This window comes from Ochotona curzoniae, unplaced genomic scaffold (assembly GCF_017591425.1).
Source record: "Ochotona curzoniae isolate NIBS_2020 unplaced genomic scaffold, NIBS_Ocur_1.0 contig_3224, whole genome shotgun sequence".
NCBI lineage: Eukaryota > Metazoa > Chordata > Mammalia > Lagomorpha > Ochotonidae > Ochotona > Ochotona curzoniae.
Window position 1 is genome coordinate 51235 of NW_024465765.1, and position 25965 is coordinate 77199.

Sequence of the window (25965 nt, forward strand, 5' to 3'; positions counted from 1 at the left end):
CAAAATTTCCCAAAGCATTATGCTGTTCTATAGTGTCTCAAAATAAGACACTGATTTTTGTGAATTTCCAGTGATCAGGATGATGCCAAGCATAAAATGATTAAGATAAGTGGCAGTAAATATGAGTCAGGAGTAGTAACACAATCCCAGTCCTCTCTCTGTGTACTTGACGAGAAATGGGATTTGAAAAGCAAGTGTGATAAATCAAGAGGATGATTGTTTCAGGGGATCGTTCTCATTAAAACTATGTGCAGACATCTTGGTCTTTTTTCTCTCTCCCTAGGAATATTTCCCTACATGAATGCCGTCTTTTTGTAATTATGTCATGACCAAGCATTTTTTCATCATTATGGAACTGATGAGTTCTACTGTGTCTGGAAGTTAGTTTATTTACAATTATATTGAACGAAAGCACTTCCATTGTGTGTGTGTTTTCAATTTGGAAGTCCAATTATTTTCTCATTCTTCCAAAATAATTACATTATGGTCTCTATAGGGCCACTTTCAAAGGTCGTTTTTCTAATGATTCCTTCTGGTACCAGCAGGGGTCAGGAGTGGTCCATTGATTCCTTTCTTTAAGACTATCAACTGGCTTCAGGACTGGTGAGATCTTCAGGGTTTGGGCCTGGAGGAAGAGATAAGAACCTTCTGCAAAGCTTATCTGGAAAGCTCATCTGAAGAACGAAGTGTCAAGAAACTACAAACCCACAAGACTTAAAGACTCAAGTTATACAAACATTTGTCATTCAATTGTATTAATACTGCTTTTCATTTCTATATTTATTTACCTATGATAGGGCTTCTAAAAGTTTACGGAAATTATATGCTATGTTTTAATTGTTCTCTATTAACTTCTTGGAGTATGCTTATTTCATCTATTCTTTATTACATATCTTATTATGTTCATCATAATATCTCTAAAATGTTGACATCATAATTGGAACAAATAACTATCTTTAACTCACAAACATGAAAAAAAGGATGACATCCTTCCTCTTTTAGCTGTGGCCATCTGTGTTAAGCACATATGAGAATTTTCTCCCAAGATTAATTTGATTTGATCACATGATGACATAATGATCTCTATAAGGAAAATTTACCTTTTCTTTAATATCTTCAGTCTGTTTAAGAAGATGTGAGACAGCTTAAAATGAAACCAACCACAAAACTGGCAAGCACAAGAAGAAAACGAAACAGAATCGCGGAGAGGGTGAATAATTCTATGTATTTTTGTTCATTTCCTTTATCTGCAGTGTTTATTCTTTGACTTTCATCTACTTGAAACAATAACGTGCAGAGACAGAGAGAGGTCTTCCACCTGCCACCTGCTGGTTTATTCTCAAAGTGTCCATTGCAGTCATTGCTGCATCAGACCAACACTGTGAAGCCTGAACTGCAGCCCAGGGTCCAAGGACGAGCCAGGGGCCAAGGCACTTGAGCTGTCATCTAATGACACCCAGGCTGGAAGCAGAGCAGACAAGTCTGCCACTGCCAGCCCATGCAAGAGAAGGACACTCCAAGCGGCAACTTCACCGCTACACAGCGTGACCTGCTCTTGTCATCAACTGTTTTAAGTCAACAAACAGTAAGTATGTATATTCATTCTCATATACATGAAAGCTCATAGAATGTTTTGAACAATGTATACATTAATGAAAGATTAGCTGAGTTCCTCATCAATCCTCCGAGTTATGATTTGAAAAGGATAAGGTATGAAAACTATTATTTTAGTAAATTTTAAGTATGATACAGCACTAAAACTTATTCCTCTAGTCTAACTGAAACTTTCTTTTTTTGCTTGTTTATTTTTATTTAATTCTTAACTAAAACTTGCAACGTCATCCCTTGCCATATCCCTTCCCTCACACCACGCCCAGCCTCTGGTAACCACTTTTCCACCGTTTGTGATGACATCAGTTCACAGAAAAATCTAATTTAAGTTTTACTATAAAGTGAACAATGTTAATTAATGATAATAAATACTGAAATTATTACACATACTTAAAAATTATCTCTTCAAAGATCCATAGTAGGCCCAGATTGTCTGGTTAAGGACCCTTGTTTTCAAATAAAGCAATTTGTGAGGACTCCCCAGGAAAGTGAATAAAGATGTGGAATTATTAGACTCCAAGTTCAGTGTTTCTCCAAGTGGTTTCTACATCTTCAGTGAAGATATCTGTACTCATTTCTATCAGTCCCCGCATTTTATTCTCACATAGAGGATAAAAACAGCTTTGCCAGCAATTAAAAAAAAAGCAAGCCACATTTAATACTCAAAGCCTTCAGAAAAGATCCAGAAAGCTTATAGATGTTACAGAGAATTTTTACATTTACATTAGAATTCATTTTAATTCATGGAAATTACACTACCAGAATCATCTTTATATGCCAGGTCAGGTGTTATTAAAAAGAAAATATAAATTTCTCTGTTGCCAGTAACTTCCATATCTATCCTCCTCTTTCTTTTTTTCTTTTATGTGAAAGACAGAGTGACTGAGGGAGATCTACCCACTGATTGACTCCACACATGACCACAAGAGCCAGTTCTGGACCAAGCTAAAACCAGGAGCCAGGAACTTCACACTGCTCTTCCATGCTTGAACCATCTTCTTCTGCCTTCCAGACACAACAGCAAAACAAAGCTGAGAAGCTGGATCTTCAGCTAGAGCTCTGGTATGGGAAAGTGGTGTCACAAGCCACGGCTTAATCTACCGGCCATAACCTCAGTCTAACCACTTCTTCCTGAGAAAGATAGGAGAAGGAAAGTATCTCCTAAAATTCACCTGCTCCATCTACCTTGGAAAGCACTCAAAAATGGAGTCGAGGTCCAGGCAGAGTAACAGGCAGGGAGCACTCGCCCAGGCACTGCCCAATCTCCTTCACAGTGTGGAGCCATATCCTCGAGGATGACGAAGGATGAGGCCATGGCTTCCCTGCAAGACCCACGTTCCCAGCTAACCTTTCTCCTGCCATAGAGACATGCTGCAAAGCCTTGAATGAAGACTAACGCTGCCCTTGACCTTTAGAGCATAAAGTTTGCCAAGGCACAAAAATCAGCCATGAGTGAAATGCTGGCCTTAAGTAAGATAAAGGAATCTGGGATGTCAACATATTATGACAGGAAGGAAGGGAGGTTTTCACACATGTTCTCCAGGATATTTCTGAAATGAGTCATTGCTAGGAAGAAAAAATTCCAATACACGAGCTGACTTCCCTGCAGGCCTCCTTCGTTTCTCCTGTAAAGTGCTCATTTAATCTGAGAGATGCAGTGCTCCTGGGTTTCCTTTGCCTTTGCCGTGAAGTGTGAGAACAAACTATTTTGTGTAAATCTCATTTCAAGGCTTACCAGCCATAGCTATATGGTGATACTGGAGTAAAAGTAAAATTATATTTCCTCAGGTTCCTAGAATTCCTATAAATTTCCATGATATCCTAGACATGATAAAGCATTTTTATCTGAACCCAGGTGGAAATTAGAATATGCCAATCTCCATAGCCTGCCAAATCACACATGAACAGGGCTGCGTTTCAAAGCAGACTTGATTTGGAAGGATCAACTGCTCAAGAACAGGGATAAATATCCAAGAAGATCACTGGAGAAACAGCAGATGATAGGTTTATTCAATTCTTTATTAATATCTAACTAGATTATTTTGTTTCTTTTTAAGAAACTGCTTTGAGGTTATCTTTGGTAAAGACAGCATGGAGAAATTAATATCTAATAGACCATACAAAGAAGAAACAGAAATGCATTTTTCTCTTAGAAGTTCACATATGCTACACTGAAAGAAAAACAATTCTGATTTTATATTATTATTGATATCATTATAATTAAGAGCTAACATTTACAAGGGATTTATTTAGTGTGTCACTCTCATGATTTTAAGTTAGGTTAACTAAGCTTAATACATTTATAAAATAGGTTCTATGATAGTTCTAACTTTATAAGCTGAGAAATCTAAGCATTGAGATTTTAAGTATGTTGCCTATAAATAAGTTTGTTCATTGATAAACATGAAAATAGAACCCAGGCCAGACCTGCTGTCCCATATTGCAGGACTCCCATTGGGACACAAAACTAGTCAGAAGTTGATGCAGGACTTCACGCAGCATTGCCTGTGGTTTGAACGTTGAATCGGTATATGATCAAGAAAATGCAAGAGTCTGGGAATATCTGGATGGAAGAAAGGTAAATAAAAAATAAAATAAAAATAATGATTAAATAAAATAGAAATGACAAATACGACTCTTGAGTTTAAATCTTTGATTAGTCACTATTAGCTGTATGTAGCTTTTAGCTCAACACTTATCTGGAAGATACTGTCAAAGTATTGAGCATGAGGGAAAAGTATCTCAATGTCTTCCTCAAATATCTGTCAATAGTTATGATAATAATTATAATTGTTGCAAATTAAAGATAAGGGATCAGCGTGGTAGCAGTCTAATCCTCTGCCCCATAGTGCCAGCATCCCATATGGACATCAATTTGTGTCCTGTCTGCTCCACTTCCAGTCTGCTCATGACCTGGGAAAGCAGTGGGCAACAGCTCAAGTCTTTAGGACCTGAATCTATATTCCTGGATCCCAGTTCCAGAAAAGCTCAGCTCTGGCCATTGCAACCATTGCAGGATGAACTAACAGATGATATACCATATATCCTCTCTCTACCTCTGTCTCTCCTTCACTCTCTGTAAACCTCTGCCTTTGAAATAAAACTAAGTGCATCTTTAAAAAAATAAACTCAAGGTTATGGGGATATGGCAGACTGAAGACTCTAAAGAGTATAGACAAAAATCTTGTTTTGCAAATATATAAGTGAGCAATTCACTACATTTGGTACTATTGGGAGAGATACAAAGTGGGCTTGATGCTTTTTAAAGTTGTCAACATAATTAATTTTAAATGTCCACAGAACATATAAGTAAAGGTGCCCAATGTGCTATTGTCACAAAATGTTAAATTATCTCTGTAACAAACTGTATAAAAATATTTCCAGTGGAAAATGAAGTGTGTGCAGGAGAAGAACCCAGCAGCCATGGCTTTTACTCCTGGGTTGTCTTTGTCTTTTCTGGGCTGTATTTGCACAGAATGCTCTCGAGACATCTTTACTTGTTGCCTTCTTGGTTATTTATTTTCCTTTTGTTGCCACTTGTATTCCTTTTTTTTAAAATAAAATGCTTTTTCCCTTTTCTTCATGGAATTAAGATGGTCCATGCAGGTTTAGATATAAAAGCACATACAGTGGTGAAATCTGCATAATATAATATTCCATTGTTTAGTTTCCTCCACTAGCCTTAATTTTAACATTTAAGTCAATGGCCATGTATTAATATACCCAATTTGCATGTACAGATCAATGAATTTTTGAAAACATACTCACACAATAACAACTCAGCTAAGAACAAAATGAACTTGTCTTAGACGACCTATTTGCCCACTCTTTTTCATCCCTTTAACTGTCAGCAGACTTGATCACTCTCCCATCTGATCCACTTCTATTATGTTTAATTCATGCCTTATTTTCAAAATTTTATAGCCATTAAATATACTATGTTTCTTATGAATGACTTAGTTATTCCATGTTCCATGTGTTAACTATTTTTGTAATATCTGCCTTTGTTTTTCATGGTTGGATAATATTCTACTTTATAAATATGCCATAATGTGTCCAATCGCTTCAATGTTGATACAAACGTAGGTCCTGTCTAGCTTTTGGTTATGATATATACTGCTGCTACAAAAATCTTGGGTATTTGTATGCACATGACACACATAGATATTCATATTTGTATTTCAGGAAGCTTCCAGGTCACACAATATATATACATTCAACTTTAATACATTCTGCTGTTACAGAATGAAGAAAGGAATTTCAGACGTTGCCTCTTGTCCAAGAATTTCTACATGGACCAGAACTCTGCTCATTGTGAGGATTACTGAAAGGAAGAAACCTCCTGCTGCAGCAGTCAGGGGAACACAACGGGAAGAAAGGCCATGTTGGCCAGTGCTGGATCTTCTACATATAAAACAGCTTTCCCTGTCTGACCCCTTCCTGAAAATTAACCATTCAGGGAGGAGCAAAATCACAACCCATCATAAGGTGGATCTGACAACCAGTAAGGGAACTGAACGTGTATTCTAGGGAAGCAGGACATGTGAAACAATCAGGAAACTGATGTTGGAGTGCCCATTTTGCATAGAAGTATGCAAAGTGCTCAACCAATTCTATCCAGCAAACTCAACATCTAGAGATCATATTAGATATGTTCCCTGCTCTCCTGCTTCTCTGTCCCTTAGGGCTCCTGTAAGTTACAGCATGCACACTTTCTTTCCTGCGTTTTCCCTTCCTTTCTGGGGTCCCTTGGTATATCCCCATCACTGTTAAACTGTTTAATCTCCTACTAGGGTTTCTTGTTATTTGATCAGCCTTCAATGCAAAGGAGGCTTTTTTTCTACACTTCACGTGCTTATGATTTTATAACAGATCTGTGCAAACAGTTGTTGTTATTGCCACTTTATAACTGAAGAAATGGAGTTCTAGCACACATAGTTGTTCATGTCCACAGCCTGGAACAGCAATCAACAAGTGAAAAATACTTTTGCCTATACTGACTAGCAGCTGTATGAGACAGTTAACTCTCCAATGGAAGGTAAGCTGATCCCTGTTCGAACAAAACAAAAAGACTAGAAAGACACCCAAGAATTCAAGGGACCATGTCCTTGATGCAGCAGTTCCCAGCCTGGGGATGAAGACAGATTAGCAAGCTCAACACCTAACCATTTCACTACATCATCAACAAAACAAAACCAGCTTTACCTCTGCCTTTTGCTCATACTCTCTTGGGTACTTCAGTTCTGAACCTATTTGATAGTCTCTGATTTAGCTCCTAAGACAGGGCTCAATTCTTCTTGGAATTAGATTAATGTTAACAATTCAAGTTGGCAGAGGAGACCAATGGGAGGACAACAAATTGATTCAGAAATGTCCTAAGTTCCACTTGCTTCTGAGAAAAATATGACAAAGCAGCAGTGGAGTGAAGTTGAAAAAGAGAGTCACCCAGACTAACTTATTCACAATTCTTTGAAGGTAAAATGTGTCATCATTATTTTGTTTCCTCCAACATCAAGAATAGTTGGCTTTAGATTTGTGTTTTTTCTACATTCAATATACAACAAACTCTACCAGTGCTTTTTGAATAAAGCAAGTCAACAAGAGATAAAGTTATACCATTATTGAATTACCTTTATGACTTACTAAATGTCTAAATTCTAGTACACTTAATGATTATAAAAAAAATCTATGATGGAATGTCAAGGAGAATAAGGGAGAGTAACACTTGAGAAAAGTCTTGCTTAAGACATATGGTTTTGTGAGTAGTTTTGTTTTCCATGAATTAACTAATACAACAGAGAATGAGAGAGAAGACAGAGAGAGAGAGAGACAGAGAGGACAAAAGCTGGAGAAAACATCATGCTAACTTTTCAGCAGTACAAATGAAACTTTCAGCAATTCTGAAAATTCATTTTAGCAATAAATGATAATACTTCTTGATTTGAGGTCACTCCATATGAAATCCCATCAACCCCTCTTTACTCTCAATATCTAATCTCTGTAGGCATTTCAGATCTTTGTTAAAGCACTTCAGCAGCAATGATTCTATGCTCATTTTTAAGATAAAAGATGATTTCTGTTATTTGAAAGGCAGTGACAAGAAGAGCAGGAGAGAGAAGAAGAGGAGAGAGAGGGAGAAAGAGAAGAAGAAGGAGAAAAGAGAAAGAGGGAGAAAGAGAGAGAGATCTTCCATTCCCTGCTTGAGGTCCCCAGTGATGGTAATGTCCAGGACTAGGTCAGGCTGAAGCCAGGAGCTTGGAACTCCAGCTAGGATTCCCATATGCAGGCAGTGACCTAACCAAGTGTTTAAACCTGGTTCTGCTACTTTCCCAGGTGCATTAGAGGGGAGCTGGATTGGAAGCCCACAGCTGAAACTTGAACCAGTGCTACAGTGTCTTACTAACAACCTGTGCAATGTGTAGTCCATCTTTGGAAAGCAGAAGCCAATCCTTTACATGTTCTGATTATCTGCTGTTTGTTCTTGGGAATGCTTTGCAACAGAGAACACAAAAAGAAAAGTTAGTTTTTCTAACTATCCATCTAGTGGCTCACATTTCATATTGATTAAAGAAGCCTTTGTTTCTTTGCTTTTGTTTTGTTTTAACTGGCCTCGGGGAGACACTTCTTCAGTTTATTGATTCTAAAGACATATTCCAATTCAACAGTTTTCTAAGCCTGACTTCTGCTAAACTAGTGCCTTGATGCTCAAAATCCTTAGAAATAGGACTGCAAATTTTCCTCCATCTCAACATTGTCATTTAATTCTGAGAATCTCTGGAATACGAGAGGAGAAGTGAATTAACACGCCCTTTGTGAATTCTTACCTGGCATAGATTGTTGTTGCTAGTAGACAAAAATGCTGCTACATACAAATCTGTTCCATGTAGTGTCTCCAGAATTATTTTTGTTCTTTTATGTTTTAGTGTTAGTCTCCCAAGTTCCAGTTGAAAAATTTTCTAAGATTTGATTAGGTCACTATGGGCTCTTTGTCCCTGTATTCTCAGAGCACTTTGATACAGTTGGGAGGCAATGCCACTTACTGTGAACTTTGTTCCTAACTCATCACCCTGTTAAAATCTCCCATATACTACTGTCAAACCACGTTGGCAAGAACTGATCTAGGTCTTTTTTTGTCCTTATTTTTTTCTCTTATGCATTCAGCCATGCTCTTAGTCATTGCCTGTGATCTCTGCATGGCTATTACCAGCTCTCTGTGCTATCCCTTGGTACTCCTTAGGTCCTGAATAGTGAGGACTAGAGCATTCCAGTGGGGAGGGAAGTTTAAGCTACAGCCTGAGACTCCAACACCCATAGGCAGGTCCTTATTCCAGCTTTCACTGTTCCACTTCTGACCTAGCTTTCTGCTAATGTGAGCAGGAAGGAACCCATTATGGTTCTACATGGGTTCCTACCATTCTTAGGCACACCTTGATGGATTTCCAGTTTTCTGACTTTGGCCTGAACAATTCATGGCTCTTTTAGGTATTTGAAGAATAGACCACGTGATAAAGACCTCTCTCTCTCTCTCTCTCTCTCTCTCTTCTCTCTCTCTTGCATTATGAATGTGTGGGAGGAGTGGGTGTGAGACTCTGCCTTTCAAACTAATCAAACATCTGAAAGATTAAGGGTTTGGAGAACTTGAAATATGATGCATTAATTATCCTGCCAGACCTGTGCTTTCTTGATTTCTACTGTGTTCTCTTATTCCTTCTGTTACACCAGGGCATGTCTCAAGTCTTCACTCTGAACATGAGCCAACTGTGTATGTTATATGTTTTCTCATGTTGCTCACCGTGAGTTTAGTCTTCCTGTTCATACTTCTCTCTTATATTCTTACTCTCAGAGGTGTTATGGACATTATCTGCCTCCTTGCTAATTTTCATCAGGATAATGTCTTCCAGGTCCATCCGTGTTGTTGTAATAAAGATTTTTCTTTATTGATAAGACTGAATAGTACACATAAACATATACATATATGTGTATGTATATATGTATAAAATCACATTTTCTTCACTTATTTATTTGTCAATAGCCACTTAGGTTGGTGTGTTTTCTTGGCTCTAATGAAGAATGATGCAATTAGCTTAGAATTACAAATATCTTCAACATATTTATTTTGTTCCAGATATATACAGAGAAGTGGAATTATTTAATTACATGGAGTCTTATTTTTAAATTTGGTAGAAATGTCTTATAATGACTATGAGCATTTATACTACTACTGAAAATTTACAAAAAAAATTTTCCTCTTACTTACCAATTGTTATTTTCTGTTTAGCTAATAAATACTTTAGTAGGAGTGAGATAATGGCTCTTTGTGGTCTTGATTAGCATTTTTCATATCTTAGCATTTTTTCATATACATTTCAGCCATTTGTATGTCTCTTGGAAACAAATATTCAACATCCTTATTTATTTCATAGTTTGTTACTACTATCAGGTTAATGAGCATGAATTTCTAATATATTTTGGATAGCATCTTTTGTTCTTTATAAAATTTATAATTCTGTCTAATTTTAAAGATGTTTACTTTTTTATTTGAAAGGCTTAGTTACAAAATATTAGAATGGGCTTGACACACTAGCCTAGTGGCTAAACTCCTAGCCTTGTGTTTGCTGGGATCCTATATAGGTGCCAGTTCCTGTCTCAGCTGCTCCACTTCCATCCAGCTTCCTTTTTCTTTTAAATAAAGATTTATTTTATTTTTACTGGAAAAACAGATATACAGACAGGAGGAAACAGAGATGAAAATCTTCCTTCTGTTGGTTCACTCCCCAGGCGGCCACGATGGCCAAAGCTGCACCAATCTGAATCCAGAAGTCGGGAACCTCCTCCTAGTCTCCAACAAGCAAGGAGCTGGATAGGAAGTGGGGCTTTGCTTGTGGCCTGGGAAAGCAGTAGAGGATGGCACAAGGCCTTGAGACTCTGTTTCCAGGTGGGAGACCTGGAAGAAACTCCTGGCTCCTGCTTTAGGATCAGCTCAGCTCTGGCCACCCATACAAGATGCCAGTGCCATAAGGTAGAGAATTAGGCTGTTGTGCCACTCTTCTGGCCTGCATAAATATTTTATTACATTTCATAGACTGTCCTTTGTGCTAATGATTGCTTTCATTATTGTGCAGTATGTTTTTAGTTTGGTGTAGCCTCACTTGCTTATTTGTTCATTTCTTGTCGTTGCTTTTGTTGTCATATTCAAAAGAACATTACTAATACCAATGTCAATGGGATTTATCTTATTCTTTCTTCTAGAAGTTTTACAATATTAGGTCCCAGTTTAAGATTTTAATACAGTTTGCAGGTTTTGTGACATAGTGAGATGGAAGGATCCAATTCCCTTTGGTTTTAAAGATTTCACCCTTTAATTTCACAACAGCTACATAATATTTAATAATAATTTTATCATATATTAGGTGACTTGATTTTTGAATCATGCTGGCTAGATTCACATTTGGGTTGTAAAGAGGAGTTTGACCACATCAGACTGATATTTTATTTCTAAAATCTGAAGTCCACCTGAGTGACTCAATAATGAGGAAATGGTGACAGTATGCTGACCAATATGGAGACAGAAAAACCATTAAGCGGCAGGTTAAAGGAGACAGCAGCCCTCCAACTGCTCTGAATACAGAAGCTAACCTATTAAGGGATGGTCATTTAATGTGAATCCACAGAAAGCATTTAAGATTATTAATTTATTCATTTTTATTTGAAAGGCATAATTTACTGAGAGAAGAGAATGATGCGCCATCTGCCAGTTCACTCTCCAAATGGGCACATGTGTAGAGCTGAGCCAAAGCAAAGTCAGGAGCCAAGAACTTCCTCTGGGTCTCCTACACGGGTGCTAGGGCCCAAGCAACCAAGCCGTTCTCCATCATTCCGCCATGCCATAAGAGGGATCTACATCAGGCATGGAGCAGTCAGGACACAAACCGGTGCCCATATAGGGTGCCACTGCCACAGGTGGAAGATCAACCTAATTCACCATCTCACTGACCTCCCCAAAAAACCCCTTTGCCTCCAGTTGAGTCTTGTGTTAATCACCCTGCTAACAGTGCACCTTTTCTGTTGGGAACCAGTGGCATCAGCTGTGACCACAAGGAACAGGACTCATGAGAAGGGGAGTCAGCACACCTTCTCTCCTTTACCCAGCCAATTTAATAACATCTCCATAAAATAGCAGAGATCATGATGACTGAGAGTGGTCAGGCGTAGAGGAAAAACCAGACTAGTAAAGCATGAAAGTAAAAATTGCGGGACGCCAAAAAAGGATATAAAATGAAGTATGGCAAAGTTCTGACCTCAAATCAAGCCTTTCCGAGGACTGAGGAAGAGGCAACAGGAGCTGCTTAGTCACTTGATAGCCGTTTGCTGCCTCACTTGCTTTCATGACACACAGCTCATAAGGAAACGTTGCCAAAGACTCAACCAGACACTCACTTTCAGTTTCTTCAGTTACCTCCCCTCCCATAGGTCCTTGTGTGAGACACAGAAATAATTTTAGCACACTATTGCAATGAAAAAAAATGTTTTTATTAGCCAGAAGCCAGGTGCTCAGGGGGCTTCATGATTTCACCAGATTGGTGGAGAGCAGGGAGGGGAGCTTAGTGGTACTTGTGAGCCAGGGCATTGGCCACACCAGACACCACCTTCTGCCAGGCAGCCTGCACCTGGGGAGTGAATTCACTGCCAAAGTGGTGGGACAGCACAACAACCAGCATGTTGCCCAGGAGCTGTGGGAAAGACGGGAGAAATGAACAGGGGTAACACTGGGTCCCGCTTGGACTCACTCCATCCTTATCACAAATGGTGCATGTCGTTCTTACTTCAAAAATACAGGCAAAATGATGGCTAGGATTAGCTGCTTCTACCAACAGGTATCCTATTTCGCCAGCCAAAATTGACATGCAGAAATCTTATTTCATTTCACTGAATTATGGCAGTTATTGCTTAAAACTGCAAAGAAAGCTGGCCTTGCAAGTAAGCTTTGAATGATAACACTTACGTTGTGGGAAATAAACAAACACTTGACCAAGAGAGAAAAAAAATTGAAATGACAAACACAACATATAGTTTAATTAAAACTGGGAGATTAAAGAAAACAAGAAGAAGCAATGGCTGTGAATACAACAAAAATAAAGAAGAAATTAAGCCTCATTAGAATGCCACCGTGATGCAAGCAAATGTCACTTTTCCTTTCTAAACACTCTTTGAACTATGACCTCTCTGTAGCACATTGATTTAATCACAGGAAAAACAAATAGGATGAGAATGGTGGAGGGACTCCAAACACACCTTGAAGTTCTCGGGGTCCACATGCAGCTTGTCACAGTGCAGCTCACTGAGCTTGGCAAAGGTGCCCTTGAGGCTGTCCAGGTGATGCAGACCCTCGCTGAAGGCATTCATCACCTTCTTACCATGAGCCTTCACCTTAGCATTGTTCATAACAGAATCGGGAGTGCTCAGATCACCAAAGGAATCAAAGAACCTCTGGGTCCATGGGAAGACAACCAGCAGCCTGAGAAAGGAAAAATGGCCAGCAGAGAGAGGAAGTCAGTCCCTGGTGGCAATGAAGGACACTGACTCTGTTTCCACAAACACAGTTCCATTCAGCTGCCTTAAAAAGTGGATACCAACCTGCCCAGGGTCTCACCACCAACTTCATCCACATTCACCTTGCCCCACAGGGCGAGGACCGCAGCCTTCTCCTCACCGGAAAGGTGCACCATGTTGTCTGTTAGAGGGGCTTGCTAGTAAACACAGCTGTGTCAAAAGCAAGTGGTAGCAGCAGCTGCTGTGCTCTGCCTTTTATGCCCAGTCCTGCATCACGTAATCCCTAGTCCTGTGACTAGATTGGCCAACACCAGGGCGCGGCTCTGCTGGGTGAAGCTGACTGACGACAGTTCTCCTGTGCTTGGCAGTTTGGGCACGGGCGTAGAAGTCTGCCATCAGACTGCGCCCTCCTTCTACGTATCTCCCAGACCCACACCAGCAGTGCCAATTGATACCAAAAACACTTTCACTGCCAAATTTATTTGCATATATTTTTTGTGAGTAAGTCTGATAGATATAAAAACTACTGCCACAGTTTTTTTTTAATCACACAAATGAGAAATTTGGACACAGAAATTGGAGAAGATTTCCTAGTTGAATATACACTTAAGAATATGTGTGTGGATCTCTGTTTGTGTCTCCAAAACATTCAAAATAATTACAAAAATAGATTGGATGTAACTTTTCCCATAGGTATATGATATGTACATCTTCCTCTGCTTTGGATTATATCCTGCCGGTAAGAAAAACTGCTGAGTGGGGTCCCCACCCTCCCTTGTCGTGACCATTAGGATTGCTACACTAACCTCTGAAAACAAACAATCATACAAACAACCAAAAAGTCTAGAATGGACAGACAACAACATGGAAAGCTTAGAATCAGACAGGAAACGCCCTGCGTGGACCCAATCAGGCCTCACTAGGTGGGACACACTGGGGTATGCCTCACTGGGATATTGGGGATTTCTCTGCATACCAATCCTAATAAAATGTACTGTACCTAAACTGATAACTCTATGGAATGAGGTTGAATACAAACCAAAATTGAAATGTCTATGAAGAAGTCACAGGATGTAGTTAAGAAACCGCATTTTCCCATCAACATACTGTTAATAATACCATGTCAATTAATGCCTTAAGGTTGTAAATGGCTGTTGATGTTATTTTGGGACTTTTAATTGATTGGGATGATACTTTGCTGGCTTTACCTTCAGACCAGAGATGGTCTTACCCACCGGCCTGCTGGTCACTCCCCCAACTTGCCAGCATCCCCCTCCCTAAATCTCCTTTTCATTTTAGGATGGAGGGAGCCAAGCTGTTACTTACCATGGACCTGTATCTGAATTCAGTCACCCAGTGTCCAGAATGGTCTTTCCTTGTAGGCATTATTGACAACAAATATCTGACAGAGTGCTCCTGTCCTTTCTCTCAAACTCCAGTTACACAAAGACTTTCTGATTAACAAGAAAAAGCAAAAACTGGTTCTCTGTTTTTAATTGTCCTAAGAATACTCACAGGCATCCATTTTAATTGCTCCATTATCCGGATTACTTTCTCCGTCACTGCTGAATAAATAAGTGATTCCTCACAAGTTTAGCCTGCCAGGATTCCCATGAGGTACTCAAGAACAAATCCCATGCTGATCACTGTCTCACACAGGGGCAGGCCTGGTTCTTCTCTGGCTATTGAGACAGAGATGAGAACTATGTGCTTAGGATATGATCACAGGAGTTAAAGAAACAATTTAAATATATTCTCTGCATATGCATTCCTCTCTACAAGTCAGAAGAATTTACACCTAAGAAGATAATTTACAGGTTGAATTTTGATGAGAGAGATCTTCCAAATGTTTCAATTTTCTTTTTGAGCTTGGCTTAAGCTTTAGATTTTGCTTTTTATTTTATTACATTTAACAGATTTGATTCTTTGCTAGGAGGCTATTTTAAAGATCCTCTTATATCTGTGGTATCTGATGTCAGGAAGACTAGGTGAAAGAAGGCATTCTGGGAAGTTTGCATACATGCTTTGTTGGAATTCTATTTCATAGAAAAATTTCAAACAACACAGGAAATGCTTCAATTTTGTGTAAAGAGCAGAACTGCTAAAACTACAACTTTGCACTCTTGATCAGCAAAAATTAGTAACTTCTTAAAGACGTCCATTACCATTTCTCATGCTCAGAATGGTCTTCTTAATTTATATTTTGCTTTGCTCCTTAATGACCAGAAGCTGGACATTCTCTTGTGCTGGTACCAGCAGCCAGTGCTGCCATCCTGGGTTCAGGGAGGGGTTTGCTGCTTTGACAGTTGCTACGTACCATGAATACAATGTGAACAGACTTTTCTATTACATATAACCCTGTAGAAATAACATGCAAGCTGCAAGGCTATCAAATGTTCTTGCAGTTATGAGAAAGGATAAATAGTGATCACTGTGTTTATGTCCAGGGTCTCATTCTCAGATTTAGCCCATACAAATGATGTCCCAGAAAGCCACTAAGACTCACTGCTGCCCTCCCCAGTGTGAGCTTGCTTCTGCTCTATGAGGGATGCTAGGTTGTATCTGCTCAGCTTCATCTCCAGCTCCAGGAGCTCAACACACACACACACACACACACACACACACACACACACACACACACACTCACACACACACACTGGTCTCAAAAAGAAAAGAGAAGAGAAGAAAAGAAAGGAAAAGGAAAGAAAAGAAAAGAAAGGAAAAGGAAAAGAAAAGAAAAGGAAAGGAAAAGGAAAGAAAAGAAAAGAAAAGAAAAGAAAAGAAAAGAAAAGAAAAGAAAAGAAAAGAAAAGAAAAGAAAAGAAAAAGACAGAGAGGCATAAGTTCACTTCCTTTGTTCTAATCTGGTGAATTTTCCTGATCTCTTGTTCTGAGCAAGGGTGGGCCTCATCCCACTACGCTCACAAGCGTTAAGCTCTGATTGAAGAACTGTGATCTTCATCTGTAGGAATGTGAAGTTACAGGTTGCAAGAATGACACTCACCGTGTGTGATTTGGTGTTCTACTTTCAATTCCTAAGTGTAACATTTCCACAAACTATTCTCTGTCTTCCTGGGCTAAACATAGTCTAGCTACTCGCTACAGCCCTGTTGCTCAGATGCATGGTATTTCAGCTTAGCGTCTTCTCAGCTTAAATGAAATCAAATAATACTGTTAGACTCGGGGAGAGTCCAACCCCGTGGAAGGGGAGCCACTCCATTCGGCAAGACAAGTCACAAAGCAGAGGCTGTAAAAAGCATGAGGATTTTTATTGATCATTCGCGAATGGGCGACAGAGTCTCTGGAGACACCAGGAGTCTGTGCGCCCCAAGCAGGTTAAAGCACCTTTTTAAAGGACAAAACCACAAACTTCGCATAACAGCTAGCATTTTACTTTAAGATTAGACAGCGCCAGGGCTCCCTTGGCTTGGCATAACAGTCTGCACTTTCTCAGACTGTTGTGCCTCCCTTTCTTATCCACTACATTCTTGTGTTGGCCTTGCTGCTCCGGCCTTGCTACCTTATCTCTTTTATTCCTGCAGCTGCCTTGTTCATGTCTGGGAAACTGAAACTTTTACTTGCTTCATGAAATAACTTTTCTATATTTATTCCAACATGGCTCTGCTCTTGCTCAGCAGAAAGCAATATACAGAAGCAAAATCAAGCAGTTATTCTAAGCTCTTACAATACTAAGAAGATCAAAACTTACAGAAATAAGGCACACATGCACAAACAGTTATGAAATTATGGAAAAAGCAACTTCATTTATTAGGGAACAGTCATGTAGCTCACAAAGAATAATAAAGTTAACTTAGATGTACTTTAGCTAGAATGCAGGGATTCTTTAAATTCTTTCTGAAAATATGAAATTAATGTTTTTTTTCAAAACTTTAGTTATTTGAAACTCATATTTACAGAGCAAGGAAGAGGCAGACACACACACACAAACAGAGAGAGAGAGAGAGAGAGAGAGAGAGACCTTCCATCCTTGGGTTTGCAACTGAGAATGATGTACTGGTTGGGGCTGCTCTGGCCGCAGCCAGGATCCTGGAATCTTCACAGCTCTGCCTCAGCCTTGACCTGCTGAACTGTAAATTCACTGACAGCACAAGACTGCCAGATGTTTTGGTGCTGGTTGGTGTGGACGACACTCACAGTATCTGGTCAAGGGGGAACCTTGAGCACAGCAGGCAAAGGAATATGGTTGCCAGATTTCCACTCTTCAGAATACAGAGAGAGAATGATGGACAAGAACTTGCCTTGGAGGGGAGAGGAGAGAGCCACTCTGCTCAGCCTGGCTCTTCTTCAAGGAAAACCCAGTGTACCTGAACCTTGCGAGGGGTTTTCTAAGCTCAAGGGGATAAACGTATTCTTTCTGATTGCCCTGGAATAGCTATGTTTCAGAGATGTGACTCTGTGGGTCTTGAACAATCGTTTTGGTGCCTCTCCATCAACTGGTTCACACCCCCCATGAACAGCAGCAGAGCTGTGAGCTGGGAACCTGATGCAATATCACAGTCTCTTGAGCTGTCTCCCTGGAGCTGCATTATCAAAATCTGGAAACAGGACCCAGAGCCACAGCTCCAACCCACAATACTGGGATCGTGCCAATTGGTATTTTAACCATTCTGTCAAACCTCTATCCCGAGCCTGTAGTCCTTAACAAATTTATATATAAAAACTTCTTCATGTTTACTATGTACAATCACGTGAGTTAAAAAAAAAAAAAAAGGATTAAAACAACAAGAACAACCGAAAAGCCCTGGGCAGTGGCATTTGGTGAATGGTAGTCTAGAATGCTAGAGTTCTAGTGGGGTCACATTTACACGACAGAAAGCTCCAGCTCCCATTGAAGTGTTCAAGTAGGCCCAAGTTAATTGATCAGCACATGTAGTATATGTAAAGAAATTCAAACATGGGTTAGTGGCCTGGGGTGACAGGCCAAGCTTCCACCTGTGATGCCAGCATTCCACATGAAGTAGAGTCCCAGTGGTTCTACTTGTGTTTTAGTTCCCTGTTAATGGCCTAGGAAGGCAACAGGAGACCTGGAAGATGCTACTGTCTCCTGGGTTCAGCTTGACTCAGCTCTGGATATTGAGGTCATTTAAGGAGTGAACCTAGGGAAGTTTTTAGACTCCCACCACCTACCCAAACTTAGCCCAGAAGCAACAAAAGACCTGAACGAATGCATAACCGAAGCAGAAACTGGTTTAGAAGCAGAGTGGGGACCTGAGTTCAGATTCTCTAATATGAGATGTAGGCATCCCAGACACTGCACAAAACATCTGCCCCCATCTTTCCTTTTTGCATGCAGATGTGTGATGTAATAGAGAGCCAACCATTCCAGTACTCAGACAGTCTTATGAGAGGCAGTCTCCAGAGACAGTCAAGAAAGACATGGATCTATCCCCTCCTCAGATGCTGGGATTTTTCTTAATTGGATGAAAGCTGTAATGACTCAGCACCTGAGTTCTGGACTCAAATCTCCAACTCCCAACATCCCATTGCCCTGACAGGGGATGGCCATTCCCACTCCACTCATGGGAGTGTTATGCCCTTGGAAACTCTATAACTGGACTCCTTTGGAAGAGTGAAAATCACCAGGAAACTGAAGTCTCCCTCAAGCTGAGTGAGAGTGCCATTCTGATAAGCACAGGTAAGGTAAGGCAGTAATCAACCCCACTATTATGTCACAAGCTACGCAAATCATAGTGAGATGGGAAGCTTTAGGGTTCCCAGCAGAGCAAACGACTCTGAAAAGCAGGGTTATTTCTATTTCTTGGAGACTTTTAAAGACTCAGTACTGCGTATAGCCAGCAACCATGACATCTCTGTCCAGACCCGTGAGTCTACAGCCTGCTTTCTTTCCTGGAGAAGATTTCCATGTGTGGGCTTCTTCACTAATGAAAGAGATTACAGGAGGTATGACAGCGTCAGATTCTGTTCAATTACCTTGAAAATAGATGGATGGATTTTTCACCATTTCCAATTCATGCAATGCCATAATACACTTCAACAGCAGAATGTTGGACTTGTGACTATTGCCGAAGGTCTATGCTTTGTAATAAATATGGTAGATATAGGGTGGCAGAGAGCAAAAGAGAGGAAGAGGAGATGGAGGTGAAATCCTTATACCTACAAAACCTTATCATGGAAAATAATGACAACATTTAAAAAATACAAAAAAGAGAAATCTTAAAATTCTGTGATGTGTAAGCAGTGCCTTTATTTTGCTCACAGCTGCTTCAATAACATGTTGCAGACATTTACATTTACAAAATCTTATGAAATATACATTACCTCATAAAAGATGACCTACTTTGTAATTATGTTTGGCTTCACATTCCAGCTCCATGAATATGTAGTAGAATATCTTTGGGTAAACTAACTGAATAATCTTAGCTTATTTTCCTATCTGTGCGGTAAGTATGACTACCCACTACATACTCTCTTTTTAATGCTAGCAATACAATGCAAAGAATCAGTATATTTAAGTATATGCTCAATTCATTCAGGTTTATATTCTTTTACTGTAGATATGGACAAAGGAGTAATGTGAGATTGTTATTGTTGTTGTTATTGCTATTGTATTAGTATAGTCCACTTATTATTCTCACCCAAAGCATATGTAGAATATTTGAGGATTAATATAGTTAACAAAATTAGACCACTAGATTTATAGTGATTTAAGATTTGTTTTCAATATGATAAGACTATTTACTAGAAAGAAAGATAACACTCTGACATTCTCCATTTCTCTTTTTCTTTATTAATTAACTGAAAAATAAGCAAATATATATAGAAAGTGCACTGTGTGAGAATTTGTAGTATAATGAAAATATATATCATCAGAAATATAAAATACAGTTTTGTAAAGTTTAAAGAACAGGTATATGCAACTATCAGAGAGACACTAAGAGTAATATGTTCTGCTCCTTTCTATTCATCACCCATGTCAGACTCTTTCTAATGTATTGATCACTTTAGATTACATTCTATCAGTAAGCATAGAATTTTTTTTTATTATTTTATGCTATAGTTCCATGGCTTCTGGGATTTGTTGCCCCACTTCCTAAGTTTCCCTTCCCTCCCCATTGATTTCCCTTCTAGTATTACATTGGGTGGTACTTCACAAACAATCATATGTCTATCAGGAAAGCATAAAATTTTATAAATTTCTAAAACTAAATGTAATTACATAATTTACAAAATGCATACATGTTTTGTGTACATTTCAATATCAATGAAAGCATCTTGCATTAATTTAATTTGAATGTATTTTAAATCATTTCATATAAATATATCCTATTACGTTTAAGCTCAGCTGAATACATCATAATGTTACTGCCTTTTAAACTTTACTGTTACATTGTAGGGAATTCTGAATGATTCAGCTTTTGCTCTAGCATTAACAGTTTTTCAACAATAACTGTTTAGGTTTCCTTGTGAATATATGGAAATTATTCCCTAGGATCATAAGTAATTTTTTTTCTGCTAAAATGTTTATTTTTAGATGGTTACTGCACTTTTTCTCTAAAAGCTGTTTCCTTACCAATCAATTTAAGAGCTACTCTTTAACTCATACCTAGTGCCTGTTGTCATGAATCTCAAGCTCTATTGGTTAGAGGTATAAATTTTTAAATTTCTGGATTGTGAGTAAAGACAAGGACTACTTGAAGTGATGGGATATTTAACCTTCATTATGATGTTTTTAAAGGATCTATTTGTTTATTTCAAAAGCAGAGTTGCCCAGATAGAGGAAGAGGGACAAAAAGATCTTCCAGCCACTGAATTCACTCCCAAACTGGCCTCAGTTGTCCGGGCTGGTGCCAGGATGAAGCCAGGAGCCTCATTTCTGTCCAGCTCCTTGATGTGGATAGGTGGGCCACCTTCCACTGCTTTCCTATGCAGTCAACAGGGAAATGGATTGGAAGTAGAGCAACCAGGATTTGAATCTGTATGTGATACTGGCATCGCAGGCAGAGGCGAAACTCACTGCACCACAATACCAGCACCTTACTATAATAGTTTCCTTTATGTAACATGTTCAATTATTTTCCTTGGGAGAAAACATGTTTAAATCTGTGAAGGAATATGAAAAATAGGAAAACGATCTAAGTTTAAATTATGTAGGAACTATGAAAATCTTCACAGAATCACAGAGGAAAAAAAAGGATATATAAATTTCTTTTAAGATGAACAAAATAGAAAGAATATAAAAATGCATTTGATTGGTAAGTGTTACACATACCTAACTGCAAACTGGAGGCAAAGGAAAGAGTTTGGCCTAGTTAGTGCTAATTTTCACTCAGCACAGAGCTCACCTACTGACAGTAAATACATTGGGGAAAAGCTAGTTAGCAGATAAAGGCTCACATCTGTACTTGTGCCTTTAGGGATTTAGGTGTTATCAGTGTTCATAATACAAATGATGATTATGATAATTTAATATTATATACAGAGTAATCCCAATACTGTCTATTTACACAAATATAAAAAGTGGCTCATAATTAGAGCAATTTACCATTATCCAAGAATGAGGACTCTGGAATGAGTGGGCCAGAATACATGTCATTCATTTACTGATACTGAGTTAATTCCTCTTATCCAATTTTTAAAAAGATTTATCTGGAAGACAGAGCGACAGAGCAAGAGGCAGAGAAACAGAGAGAGAGAGAGAGAGAGAGAGAGAGAGAGAGAGAGAGAATCAGAGACAGATCCTCTATCTGCTAACATACTCCCCAAGTGGCTATAAAAAGCTGGGACCAGACTGAAATTCAGGTCTCCCACAGATGTTGGAGGAAATCTCAAATTTAGGCCATTGTCTGCTACCTTTCCATGGGCATTAGCAGGAAGCTGGATTAGACCAGAGCAGCCAGGAATTGAGCAACTGTTCTGATATCAAATGCCGAAGTTACAAGGGACGGCTTCATTTGTTGTGCCGCAATGGCAATTCAGCCTAAACAATTTGCTTAGTCTCTCATCTTAAAGCAAGGATAAAACATATAAAATTTTAATACATGGAATGCTGTCAGAGCAACTGACTCGATCCGTAGTTGAAGAATTTAGAAATGCACACAATTGCAGTGTTATGTAACATCTCAATAATCTGGCCTCACTGTATCTCTGGTCATAAACAACATTTCCTACACTTTGCAAAGCTTCCTTGACACATACACTCGATTACTTCTGTGTGAAAATATACATCCCCAAGTGACTTGAAATTCAAACAACTAGTGTAAGAAACTTTGGACATGGAACTTCAGTGACAGGTTAAGGGGCTAAGACATAATTTATCATTGCAATTTAATACCTTCAATGGACTCCTGTATAAAACAATATTCAGAAAATCTACAAAATGTTTGTGCTGTGAAAAATCAACACATAGATTTCAAAATTACTTATACAAAAACAACATCTTTAAAGTTCATTTTCATGACTCTTTTTAATTTTGATTTTTCATGATACAGTTTCTTAGGCTCAGGAATTTCCCCTTCCACCCTTCCCTTATCTCCTCACCCACTCTGTTTTCCCTTATATTACAACAATAGTATAATTTTTCAACAAAAGTCACAAGCTCATCAGTTAGCTATTTAAGTATATCACGGCATTGTAAGTGTAGACAATGGTAGAAAGCCATTATTCAGTCTCTCTGGATAAATATATGTATATACAGGTTTACATATATATCTACCGATTTTGTATTTTGCATGAAGGTTGTCTAATATCAAAGAAAAGCATATTGTTCCATCAGAGAAAAAAAAATTGTCCCTTTTGAATTGGCTTATTCCACTGAGCATAATGGTCTATAGCTGGGATCATTTTATGTCAAATGGTAGGATTTGTTTATCTATTCCTCTTTCAGTAAGCATCTGGGTATTTCCATTTCTTTTCTATGGTATATTATGCCATTGTAAATACAGACTCATAGGTCCCTTTGTCATATGCAGATTTCATTTCATTTGGATATATTCCCAGAAGTGGGATAACTGGCTCATATGCCATTTCAATCTCATAAGGACAAATATCATCTCGTCTTTCTGATACAATGCAAACTTCATGCAAAATATAAGATCAGTAGCCTTTCGATACTGTTTTTGCTAAAACTCATATGTTTTGATATTTTCTTATTTTCATTTCTTCAAAATAACTTTTTTTTAATTAAAATATTTCCTGACTCATATGTATGATCATACAGTAGTACCATTCTCTCCAAGATTTTTTGTTTTCTTTTTTATTTTTTCATTGATACATTGGTCATTCAGTAACACATTATTCAGCTCCATGCTGTTACAAATTTTTTTAACTTTCTTCCTGTTGCTGATTTTGTTTTATGGCTATGGCTTTTAAGGGAATGTATAGTAACTGTGTAATAGATACCATCATATCCAGGTGCGAAGATATAATGCACTATGCATCTCTATTTCTGAACCAAAGATGGAATCCAAATGAAAATGTTAAATATGTCTTGACAATGTAATGCTGTACTTATGCCATGTCTGTACCCACAATGTCAGGATAAATATAAATAGTAGAATGATGGACTTATGATTGCTCATGAAGACGCCTACTATTGTAATGATATAGGGGAAATCAGTGGAATAGGGAGGGGATTTGGGAAAGGGTTAAGGGACAATTTGAACTACATTGAATTTGTTCTCTTTATATTAATACCACATTGACATGAAAAAATAAGAGACTCAACAAATTGATATGAAAATGCTAGTACTCCAAATGAGTTATGAAACTCATATGAGAACATGACTGTCATCCCATTTTCACTTTTCTATGTATGTGTATGGTGTGCAGCTTTAAAGATATGTAAATCAATGCGCAGTATACATATGTATATAGTACGTTTTGTATACATACAGCATGATAAATAGTACTAATGAGTGAAAACATTCTATATAAAGTATGGCACATGCTAAAAAAATGAACAAAGTTTCTTTGTGAGGTATGCCTTTCTCAAAATATGTTTGTGAGAAAAAACTTTGGTGGAAAATGGAAATACATTATTTTAATTCAATGAAAATTGAGCCTAAGAACTTCAAGTTATAAATTCATTCAGAATAAATTTTAACATATTGGGGATACCTGATATAAAACTGGATGCACAGCCCTTACTTCTCTGAAAAATATTGTAATACCTGATATTCCTTTTATAGAGACCGTGTGAATAACAGTGGAAACTTTCTGCAAGGTCTTGTATTTTCATGAAAATGATGCCGGGAATGTTTTTGTGACTTACATGAAATTGTTAACACATAATATGAGTATGTTATTTTTTATAATACCCACTTATTTTGACAATTAAGTAAAATAAATGTAAGAATAAGCAATGAACATGGAAAATGTGCAAAATACATCTCTAATTAGGTAGTAACTCCCCAAACTGATGGGAATTTTCTTGCACTTTACCAAGAAGGTAGGAAGGAAGAAAAGACAAAAGAAAAGAAAAAAGGAGGTAGAGAGTTAGGGAAGGAGAAAAAAAGAGATGTTTAGGAATTATCAACTTTTAATTAATTATCAGAATTCATATATTTTTTTCAGAAAGATTAAGAAGATGAAACTAGGGAGAGAGAAAATCAGAAAAAAAATCCATATACCATCATTGTATGCAAGACCTGGGAAAAAAGTTGATTATGTAACACTGCCATTAAAGGTGTCAGCATATAGAACAAGGATGAGTTAAAGAGGAAGTGATTGACCATTTCATGAAATAATATATGTATCAATCAGAATGTCTTAAGATTATTTGAACTTCACTAGGTCAATTTAAGAAAAAATAAAATGATTAAATTCAATGCTACATTAAATGTTATAAGAATAAGTAAATTTAGGAATATGTTGGGATGATTAGATTTAAATTATTGGTGTACAAATTAGTTGGAAGCATCATGTAGAACATCTTTACTCCATTAATTGTGTTCCTTTCCCCATCAGGGATCACTCATCTAAAGTGCTATATACATAGTGAATTGAAAATTGATGAAAATACTTGCAAAAGAAATATACACATATGTTTAATATTCCCTAATTTACCTTTAGGTATACCTAAAAATAAGCTTTCTGGTCACTTGGAGTAAATGTGAGAATCAAGCCATGGACCATGAACTTACATGATACCACGCAGCATGCTCTTTCCAATGACACCCGATTTCACCCCTCCTCCTTCTTGCTGCTGGGCATCCCAGGACTTGAAGCTCTTCACATCTGGATCGGTTTTCCGTTTTGTGCTGTATACATGATTGCACTGATAGGCAACTTCACCATTCTCTTGGTGATCAAGACAGACAACAGCCTACACCAGCCCATGTTCTACTTCCTGGCCATGTTGGCTACCATCGACTTGGGACTCTCAACAACCACCATCCCTAAGATGCTGGGGATCTTCTGGTTCAGTCTCAGAGAGATTATCTTTGGTGCCTGCCTTATGCAGATGTTCTTCATCCACAACTTCACTGCCATGGAGTCCACAGTCCTCCTGGCCATGGCCTATGATCGCTATGTGGCTATCTGCAACCCCCTTCGATATAGCACCGTCCTCACCAACAAGGTTGTTTCTATGATTGGTCTTGGTGTGTTAGTGAGGTCATTTATTACTGTTATTCCATTTGTGTTTCTGATACTACGATTGCCCTTCTGTGGGAATCATGTCATTCCCCATACCTACTGTGAGCACATGGGACTTGCTCGTCTCTCTTGTGCTAGCATTAAGATCAACATTATTTATGGTTTATGTGCTATTGGAAATCTTGTGTTTGACATTATTGCCAATGCTCTTTCTTATGTTCATATTCTC

At 38.3% G+C, this 25965-nt stretch overlaps 2 protein-coding genes and 1 long non-coding RNA gene across 3 annotated transcripts; 2 read left to right on the forward strand and 1 right to left on the reverse strand.

Moving 5' to 3' along the window:
- The first annotated feature begins 2851 nt into the window (after positions 1 to 2851).
- Positions 2852 to 6256, forward strand: LOC121156005. Its single transcript, XR_005883792.1, has 3 exons — positions 2852 to 3081; positions 4058 to 4189; positions 5856 to 6256. It is a non-coding gene; the product is annotated as an uncharacterized LOC121156005 (long non-coding RNA).
- A 5863-nt stretch (positions 6257 to 12119) lies between these two features.
- LOC121156003 (hemoglobin subunit beta) lies at positions 12120 to 13407 on the reverse strand. Its single transcript, XM_040979489.1, has 3 exons — positions 13246 to 13407; positions 12904 to 13126; positions 12120 to 12341 (listed from the first exon to the last, which is right to left on the reverse strand). The coding sequence occupies exons 1-3, from the start codon at positions 13335 to 13337 to the stop codon at positions 12213 to 12215; spliced, it is 444 nt and encodes a 147-aa protein (XP_040835423.1). The 5' UTR covers positions 13338 to 13407; the 3' UTR covers positions 12120 to 12212.
- Positions 13408 to 25272: 11865 nt separating this feature from the next.
- Positions 25273 to 25959, forward strand: LOC121156007 (olfactory receptor 52E2-like; the record flags this gene model as incomplete). The annotated part of the gene is made up of 1 exon (XM_040979491.1): positions 25273 to 25959. A coding segment is annotated over exon 1 (687 nt), but the record flags the coding sequence as incomplete, so codon positions are not given.
- Positions 25960 to 25965: the final 6 nt, after the last annotated feature.